Source organism: Nansenia antarctica, assembly GCF_963989245.1.
Source record: "Nansenia antarctica genome assembly, chromosome: 6".
Taxonomy (NCBI): Eukaryota; Metazoa; Chordata; class Actinopteri; order Argentiniformes; family Microstomatidae; genus Nansenia; species Nansenia antarctica.
In genome coordinates this window covers 57,714,895-57,725,192 of record NC_137676.1, presented here as the reverse complement: position 1 = coordinate 57,725,192, position 10,298 = coordinate 57,714,895, and the positions used below count along the sequence as shown (strand labels likewise).

General features: G+C 44.3%; 1 protein-coding gene across 1 annotated transcript; it reads left to right on the top strand.

The window, feature by feature from the left end:
• Window positions 1-4,220: 4,220 nt before the first annotated feature.
• On the top strand, window positions 4,221-8,795 carry LOC308160733 (equilibrative nucleobase transporter 1-like; the record flags this gene model as incomplete). Its single annotated transcript, XM_080534675.1, has 12 exons — window positions 4,221-4,410; window positions 4,568-4,697; window positions 5,514-5,560; window positions 5,905-5,972; window positions 6,408-6,500; window positions 6,707-6,846; window positions 6,964-7,100; window positions 7,249-7,392; window positions 7,527-7,634; window positions 7,821-8,007; window positions 8,283-8,406; window positions 8,637-8,795. The coding sequence occupies 12 exons, from the start codon at window positions 4,221-4,223 to the stop codon at window positions 8,793-8,795; spliced, it is 1,527 nt and encodes a 508-aa protein (XP_080390801.1).
• Between the last annotated feature and the right edge of the window lie 1,503 nt (window positions 8,796-10,298).

The window sequence follows — 10,298 nt, the reverse complement described above, 5'->3', positions numbered from 1 at the left end:
GTTAAGATTGAAACCACACAGAATTATTTTCCCAAAGCCGGGGGGTTAGACAGGGATTGCAGCTTGAGTCCAACCCTCTTCAACATCTATATCAACAGTTTGGCAAAACATTAGAGCAGTCTGTAGCACCTGGCATCCCCCTAGTAGACACAGAAGTCAAATGTCTACTGTTTGCTGATGACCTGGTGCTGCTATCCCCAACCAAAGAAGGGCTACAACAGCACCTCGACCTTCTATACCAATTCTCCCAGACCTGGGCGTTGACAGTGAATCTCACTAAGACGAAAATTATGATTTTCCCCAAAATATCCAGCCTCCAGCACCACAAATTCAAATTCTTCCTAGATATTCATTCATTCATTCATTCATTCATTCATTCATACAATTGCCCTAGAACAAACAAAGAATTATACCTACCTCGGCCTAAACATCAGCACCACAGGTAGCTTCAACAAAGCTGTGAACGACCTGAGAGATAAGGCAAGGAGGGCTTTTTACGCCATCAAAAGGAACATCAAGTTAGACATCCCTATTCAAATCTGGCTCAAATTATTGGACTCCGTTATAGAACCCATTTCCCTCTATGGTCGCGAGGTCTGGGGTCCACCTGCCAACCAAGATTTAGCTAAATGAGACAAACACCAAATTGAGACTCTGCATGCAGAGTTCTGAAAATCCATTCTTCGTATCCAACGTAAAACACCAAATAACGCATGCAGAGCAGAATTAGGACGATACCCACTAATTATAAAAATTCAAAAGAGAGCGTTTAAATTTTACAACCACCTAAAAGAAAGTCACCCTGACACGCTCCACAACAAAGCCCTTACCCACAGAGAGACTCTAGGGAGATGCCCCCTCAGCCAGCTAGTTCTGGGACTCTCACAGTCACAAGCAGAGCCACCTATTAGACTAAACCAAATTATAAGAAAACAAAAAGAAAATTACCTGACACATTGGCAAGAATCAACCAAAAACCAGAGCAAATTGGAATGCTATTTGGCCCTAAACAGAAAATACACAGTGGCAGAATACCTGAGTACTGTGACAGACCCAAAGCTAAGGAAATCCTTGACTATGTACAGACTCAGTGAACACAACCTGGCCATCGAGAAAGGCCGCCATAGGCAGACCTGGCTCCCCAGACCAGACAGACTGTGCACCCACTGCACACAAAACCAGGTGGAAACAGAGCTGCACTTCTTAACTACCTGCCAGCTGTACAAGGACATCAGGGACGCATACTTCCCACCAGTGGTGTGCCGTCAGGGCCAGCAAGGCCTTCTCTGCTGGCCTAAACATCATCAGAATATACATTTTATTTTAATATATTTTTTACACAAATATGTATTAATGATTCCCCATAGTCTATTCTCTTCATTTCATAGCTTTCCTCTTGGTTGCGCTGCTTCCAGTCTCCGATTGAGATTTGGAGGGCTGGCCTTTATGTTAGAGCTTTTATCCAATCAAAATGTGTTGCTAGGGGGCTCCAAAATCTGCCTGCTTGCACGTTAAGCGGTGCCGCGGATTCGACCTGTAACTTAACGTTGGAACGAGAAAACCTGTGGCGTTCCTAGTAAACCTACGTAGATGCGAGCAAAAGCAACAACGGAGCCTGCTGGAAGGCTCAATGATGTCAGCACCCAGCACGTCTTTTGATTGGATACGCACTATTGATACGCACTATTGATACGCACTATTGATATTCACTATTGAGATGCGTATATGCCGGTAGATGTGAAACTTTCGAAAGTGCGCAGGGAAACGGAGCATCACAACGAAAGCTTTCGTTGACTGATCGATAATACTGATCGATTGTGTCCTGTTTTTGGGTAAACAATAACTGTCATTTAGGGGACACGATGAAAGCACCGAGTCCACAAACAGAGGAAACTACGTTGAGCTTATTTCTTTTCTGGCTGAAAACAACCCAGATTTACATTACCACCTGTCCACAAACAAAGTGTTTACTGGGACGTCAGGCAAAATACAAAACGACCTGATTTTTGCTATTGCTTAAGTGATGGGAGAAGAGATCAAAATGGAGATTAAAAAGGCACCCTTTGTCGCTATTATGGTGGACGAGACGACAGACGTGGGTAATGTAGCGATCTTAAAGATGTTAGTTTAACACTCTTCATTGTAAATGCGGTTTTATTGATTAAAAATGCTTCGGAAATATTAATATAACTCTGTTGTACTTGTCTGACTATGTTAAGGTGATGCAACGCCCGGTTATACTGTGTTTCTGTCTAGTTTCTAGAGCCATGGCGTCATAACGATGGTATTAAGAGGTAGAATAATTCAGGTAGGAATGTGTCGGACATCACTGAAGGCCTAGGTGTGAAATGCACCGCCCGCCACTGCTTCCCACTGATCACCAACATCCAGGGAGACTTTGAGGACTTGACCAATGTCGAAAGGCTACCATACCTGCTGGGTGAGGTACAGCAATGTGCAAACACAGCAGAAAGATTTGTTAGCTGCTGTGATAGAAAAAGGCAATCAAATGGGCTAAAACCACCATAAGAATTGAAACAAGTTGTATTTCATTTATTTATTCTAGTATGTAATCTATTTGTAATCTATTTATTTGTAATCTAGTATGTAATCTATTTATTTATTCTAATATGAACATGTATGTACATTACATTATTTTTGTTTTAGTTTTTTTATCTTCACACTGCACATGCTTTGGCAATGTAAATGTATGTTTCCCATGCCAATAAAGCCCTTTGAAATTGAAATGGAATTGAGAGAGAGAGAGAGAGAGAGAGAGAGAGAGAGAGAGAGAGAGAGAGAGAGAGAGAGAGAGAGAGAGAACGAGAGAGAGAGAGAAAGAGAGAGAGAACGAGAGAGAGAGAGAGAGAGAGAGAGAGAGAGAGAGAGAGAGAGAGAGAGAGAGAGAGAGAGAGAGAGAGAGAGAGAGAGAGAGAGAGAGAGAACGAGAGAGAACGAGAGAGAACGAGAGAGAACGAGAGAGAACGAGGGAGAGAGCGAGCCATACCGACGGCAAAGCAGCGGCAGAGCAACTGAGACCCGAAAGGGGAATCAGCGCCGGGTGCAGGGGCCGCAGCGGATCCCGAGCGGGGAAGCCGGTGGCCGTGGCGGTCGAGACGGCCGCACGCGGTCGAGACGGCCGCACGCTGTGGTTCTTTGCGGTTCCTCGTTGGTTAAAAGACTTGCTCAGCGCGTCAGTGACGTGGCTGAGCTGTGCAGAAAGCAATAAAAACGTATTCTACCACTGTTCCTCTGTGTCGACCTCCCTCTGTGCCTAGAGAGAGAGAGAGAGAGAGAGAGAGAGAGAGAGAGAGAGAGAGAGAGAGAGAGAGAGAGAGAGAGAGAGAGAGAGAGAGAGAGAGAGAGAGAGAGAGAGAGAGGGGAGTAGGGTGTTGCATGATCTTGAACAAGAGAGTACATTAGAGGACTTCAACAACTTAGGGACAGGACCACATACAATCTCCTTTATAGAGCCAAAGACTGAAGTCTCCACACATAACTCAACCGGTAAGGCTAATGTAAAGAATGTATCTTGCTTGCTTTTATGTCAAAAGTATTTAGCTTAACGTAAGCATAGCGCAGTGCTATGGAACAGTGGTTCAGGAGTAGAGCTTTCTGTGTGTGTGTGTGTGTGTGTGTGTGTGTGTGTGTGTGTGTGTGTGTGTGTGTGTTTGAACCCTTGTGGTAACATGCCAGACGTAGTGAATAGAAACTGCTTTGTTAATATCGGCTTTTTAATCTGACTAATCAGACTAAACATAACTGCCTCCATTTCTTCCCTGTCTCTCTCCCTCTCCCCCCTTTCTCTATCTATATCCCTCTTCCCTTTATCTCTATCTCTATCTGTCTCTCTCTCTCTCCCTCTCCCCTGTCTCTCTTTCCCTCCCATTTACTCTCTCTCCTTCTATGCCCCTACTCTCTCTCTCTCCCTCTCTCCCCTAACTCTCTCTCTCTCCCCTTACTCTTTCTCTCCTTCTCCCCGGCATTAATTCAACTTCAACTACACTCTTAATGAGTGAGATGTCTCAGTGCCAGTGACTCTATTTCTTTCAGTACAGTATTTTGGCACACGTCTGCCATCATCTCCTCTTACTCGCCAAAAATACTCCAGTGTCTAAAAGGGTACAGATGGTAGAGCTGGACACAGAGAGAGCCACTACTGAACCTCACCATTCTGACCAGCCAGCGATTTCCCTGGGAGAAACCAGGAAGCGGAAAGCATGCTGGGATGTGTCAGTGGGACGAACATGCGTCACAGGCTGACCCTAGTCTCCGGGTTCGTGGAGAGTTTGTGTTTCTCCGGGATTGCGTACGGTTGGGCATCTCTAGTGTTCATCCTCAAGGCCGACGGCTACTTTGGTGACTTCTGTGTCGATGTGGTCGGGCTCAACACCACCGTGCATGACACAGGTGAGAGGGACCTAAGAGGAGGCATATTTCATATGTAAATGTATGGGATGTAATACAGAAATCACACACAGAAACATGTGCAGACACACACACACACACACACACACACACACACACTCTCTCTCTCTCATTCACTCACACACTAACTTTCTCTCAGACTGCAGTGGTCAGGATGCACAGTTCTCCCTGGTCTTCATCGTGGCTTTCTTCTTCATGAACATCATCAGGTTTCCTCTGGGGTTCCTATTCGACCACTTTGGTACCATGGTGACAAGACTGCTGACAATGTGAGTTCACATGATGACACGTGAATATATCCGTAACCAAATGACAAATCATTCACTTACCAAGGACAAACTGTATACTTACTGTATACTTACCTTCCATATGACAAATTGTACACTTACCACTTGACTAACAGTACACTAGATAGATAGATAGATAGGTAGATCAAAGATCTAAGAACTATCTAATGTGCACAAAAGGCCTATTTCTCTCAAATGTGTTTAAATATGTGTTAGTGAGCACTTCTCCGTTGCTGAGATAATCCATCCACCTGACAGGTGTGGCATGTCAAGATGCTGATTTCACAGGTATGCATTTTCTTTTTTGGGGGGGGGGCATTCCTGCAGTCAGCATGACATTTGCATACTCCCTCAAAACATGCAACATCTGTGGCATTGTGCTGTGTGATAAAACTGCACATTTTAGAGTAGCCTTTTATTGTGACCAATAAAAAAAGGCACACCTGTGCAATAATTATGCTGTCTAGTCAGCATCTTGCATTACCTGTCAGGTGGATGGATTATCTCGGCAAAGGAGAAGTGTTCATTGTTATTTGTGCTCACTACTATTTGTGAACAAAATTGGAGAGAAATAGGCCTTTTGTGCACGAAGAAAAAGTCTTAGATCTTTTAAACAAAATTGGAGCAGAAACAAAATTGGAGCAAAAACAAAAGTGTCACGTTTATATTTTTGTTCAGTGTATATGTTACGATACCGTAACATATATATGGCAAACTCACTCTGTTGCGTAGCAGGGCCATGGTATAGTTGCACCGTGTGTGAGGGATATGTCCTAATAGGAGCTTGTTTTTCTACAGATCTCTGTACACCAGTGGGACACTGTTGATCGCCCTGTTGAGAGCAGGTGATTTATTTACCGAATTCGGTCAGAGGTTTTCCCTTTCCTCGAGTGACAGCATTGTATCAACAATTATCTGTAACATTGCTTATAATGAAGCAGTTTGTCTTATGATGACACATATGGAATTAGAAGCAGGCCATAGTCCATTTGTGTAGTAACACAAACTGCTCCATAATTCAACATTTTCTTCTGCTATATAACATAACATTTGGTAGCACACTCACTCTTTCTCTATCTCTCTCCGTCTTACACACACACACACACACACACACACACACACACACACACACACACACACACACACACACACACACACACACACACACACACATACTCAGACCTGTCAGCTTTGCTGTTTCCTGCTGTGTCGTGCCTGATGACGTCTGGAATGCTGTTCTACACCACCAATGCTCAGGTAATTGAATCCCTTAGAGGCCCAGAACCTCACATAATCCAACAAACATCTAGTCATCTATTCACCTTTTTTCTAAAACGTGTACTTTTATGCCAGTGCTGGTACTTTTGACCTCTATTATTACTTTCACTGTTCTGCCTCTTATCTTTTCTTCCTGTGACTTACCAGATGCACAGCATCCTTACTTAGCATTGGTCGAAGTGCTGCCTCTAAGCATAAATACAGTAGGCATAGAGCATTGCACTAACAACACTAAGGTTGTGGGTTCGATTCACACTGGCTAAATAGCATATTTTGTGTACTAATGTACTAATGACATCAACGTGATCTTATGAAACAAGAAAGAGCTTCTCCATACGTCAACAAGCCTAGCTGAGTCCCCACATCGCTGTATATGGTACACTCTTTAAGGAGTCCTCTATATATTGTGTTTAGGTTGGGAACCTCTTTTACTCCCATCGCACCACAGTCATAACCGCCTACGTAGGGGCCTTCGACTCCTCTGCAGCAGTCTTCCTCATCGTCAAGGTAACGCACATTCCGAGTGATGTAGAGAAGCAGTGATGATCTGCTTCATCTAATCTAACATCTGCCTTCCCTGCTGTCTTCTTCATAAACATAGCAGATGCTAAATAAAAACAAATTCAAACGAGTCAATATTAACTCATTTAATTGTTGACTGTTGGAATAACCTAACCTGCTGTGCCTGTTCTCTCTCTCCTGTCTCTCTGAAGCTTCTCCATGAACAAGGCGTCTCCCTCCGCTCCTCTTTCCTCGCTCTCTCTGCCTGTAGCATCCTCCTACTCTTCCGGACTTTCTTCCTCATGCCCAAGGGTCACATCCCCTACCCGCTACCAGAGGGATACACTTACGGGTCAGAAGTACTACAGCTCCCATCATGCACCACAACAGATTCACAATCACCATGGTGACGGTGGTGAAAAGCCGTTTTTGCTGAAATGCGTCTCTGACGCTGAGTTCTTTGCGACAGGGTGAGCTGCCGTCGACAGCCAAAGAAGGGAAGAAATGAGGGAGCGGAGAAAGGAGAGGAGAATAGTAAATATCAGAAGAATGCAGAGGCCTCCATGCAGGGTGAATTACTACATCCAAGACCTGAACCTGGGGAAGGTGAGAATACTTGCCTTTCTCAGAGGCAGATACTCAGATACTTCTTCAAACAGAGTCAAGTCATGCATAAGTCCACACAAGCAGATGAACAATCTCCAAACTAAACACAAAACAACTCCCCCCCCCCCCCTCTCGCTCACTCTCTCAGTGGCCAGTTTTAGGAGCTGTGTCCTGTCCTGGTTGTTCCTGTGGCACTTTGTGTGGGTCGCCGTCATGCAGTTTTGTCACTTACTCTTCATCGCCACGGTGAACCCGATGCTCAACCGGCTGGCCTACAGAGACCAGTCCCTGGGTAAGATACACGCCTCTCTTTCTGCCGCAGTGTAATTATGAACTGTTACTGTACTAAACATCTCTCTCTCTCTCTCTCTCTCTCTCTCTCTCTCTCTCTCTCTCTCTCTCTCTCTCTCTCTCTCTCTCTCTCAGTGAGTCAGTACACCAATGCCTTTGCCTTATCCCAGCTGTGTGGGGTTCTCTGTGCTCCCTGGAATGGCCTCATCATAGACAGACACAAGGGGAAACCCCTGGCACCAGGTGAGTTAGAAAAGGACTGGTAGAAGTGTGGACATTAGTTGTAGGTCAAAGATATTTATACTAAACGCATGCCTTTAATGTACATTAATGGCTGTATTTGATTCAGGAGAAGCAAGTAGTTCTAAGATGTTTAGATCGCTCAGCCTCACCCTCACCTCACTCCTGATTTGTATTTTCTTTCCAAAGGAGAGACAATGCAAGAAGCAGACCTGCACTCCACCTCGCTCTCCCTCTTCCTCACCTCCCTCCAGTGCTTCTTCTTTGCCGTCTGTTTCTCCACTCCTCTCCTCCCTCTCCAGTATGTCACCTTCGTCCTGCAGGCCGTCAACAACTGCTTCATGTATGGAGGGCACCAAGCCTTCGTCAGCATTGCGTACGTTCACTATGTGTGTGTGCTTGTGTGTGTGTGTGTGTGTTTGAGAGAGTGTATGACCCTCTGTGTCCCTGAATGTGTGCATGTGTATGCGTGCGTGTTCAATGTGCGAAAAACTGCAAATGTTTGGTAGTTATCCGGCTTACAACAACATTAGCAACACCTAACCAGAAAGTACCCTAACCCCACTACCTACCACCATAGTTGACTCACTACCTACCACCATAGTTGACTAAACTCAGCTGTCTGTCTCCCCTCCTCTCGTCTCTCCCCAGGTTCCCCAGCTGCCATTTTGGGAAGTTGTCTGGTCTGATTACATCACTGTCTGTCATGATGCTGCTGCTTCAGTTCCCTGTCTTATACCTGATCAAGGAGTACCTTCATGGGGATCCTCTCTACGTATGTCCTCCTCTGTCTTCATATAACATAGAAAGTGTCAAGCAAATTTTTTTCTTCTTCTATCAAATAGACAGAAATACTGTTGGTAAATGAAGCAGAAATCCAGTACTTTGCCAAGTCATGTCGCCCAGTGAAGCATTTCGCCATCAACCAACCCAAACCAGTCCTTCAAATCTGCACTTATGCCAACAGAACACATTGTGTGATATTTCCCCCTCCTCTATCTCCAGGTGAATGTGGGTGTAACCCTCCTCAGCTTCCTCACCTTCATCCACCCGCTCCATGTTTTCCTCCACTGCAGGCGATTGGCCAATCAGAGGAGGGCTAAACTGGATATGACAAACACACATTTAATGGACATATCCAATGTGCGGACACTCGAGGTGTAGGTTTTCCTTAAGCACAGACCTCGGATCAGACTGCCTATGCCAGGGGTCCCCAAACTTCGGCCCGCGGGCCGAACACGGCCCGCCCCCACACTTGGACCGGCCCTTTGAACAACAACATTTCTAACTGCAATTGCGGCATTGCGCCGACGTGGTGGCGGGGGCGCTGTTTCGCAAATAAGTTAGCTTTCGTGTTTGCTAGCGAAATAGCTGATAGTTGATGTTGACTGCTCAAGGAGAATACATATTTGAAAGTACAGAATGCCTGAGAGCCTTATATTGCATTATATTACATTACATTTTGAATGGTCATCTGGTGCCTGAATATTGTGTTTTCCTTTACATAAATAATGACATTTCCACCATAAATTGATGAAGAAAGGGCACAAATTGCATCTAAATTCACCAGAATGCAAGAAATTAAGTGTTTGATGCTCGTTTAAGGACCCCCAGACAGCCCTGCTTCATGGGTCCCCCCGTGTATGATGAGGGTCCTCCCTCAAGTATCAGACTGTAAAACTGATTATATTTCATTGACATATCACTATAGGTATAAATTCCATCCAAATTCAACTGTTTAGACTTTGTTTGCATCCACCAGTGCTCTCCTGCGCGCAATTGCTTTGCGCAACCGCCTCCATTCCACTCCGTTCCATATTATTTTATGTTAGAGACCGACCCAGGCCCCCCATCACAGAAAGGAAAAATTATGTGGCCCTCAAAGAAAAAAGTTTGGGGACCCCTGGCCTATGCCCTCAGGCCTTATCCAGGTTGGGGGATCGTCAGACATCGTCACACTATTTTACTTAAGTATGCATAATACCAGTATATGCCACGTAACCATACATAATCACATATCATATATATATATATATATATATATATATATATATATATATATACAGTTAGGTCTGTAAATATTTGGACAGTGACACAATTTCCATAATTTGGGCTCTGTACGCCACCACAATGGATTTGAAAAGAAACAATCGAGATGTAATTGAAGTGCAGACTTTCAGCTTTGATTCAAGGGGTTGAACAAAAATATTGTATGAAACGTTTAGGAATTGCAACCATTTTTATACACAGTCCCCTATTTTCAGGAGCTCAAAAGTAATTGGACAAATTAACATAATCATGAATAAAATGTACATTTGTTATACTTTGTAGAGAATCCTTTGCAGGCAATGACTGCCTGATGTCCATGGGTTCCAGACTTCAGGCAGTCATTGCCTGTGGTGGTGTACAGAGCCCAAATTATGGAAATTGTGTCACTGTCCAAATATTTACAGACCTAACTGTATATATCCCATAAAGCATCTATTGTAGTCTATATTTACCCTCTGTTTATATAACAGTATATATCTTCAGTTATGCATATGTATCCATGTTGTATCCATGTTTATGTATCCATTGACTAATCTAATTTGTATTTCAGGCTGGCTGTGTGATTCTTTAAGGTAGGGTGGGGGACATGTGGAAAATACCTGTGATATCGCAGGGCAC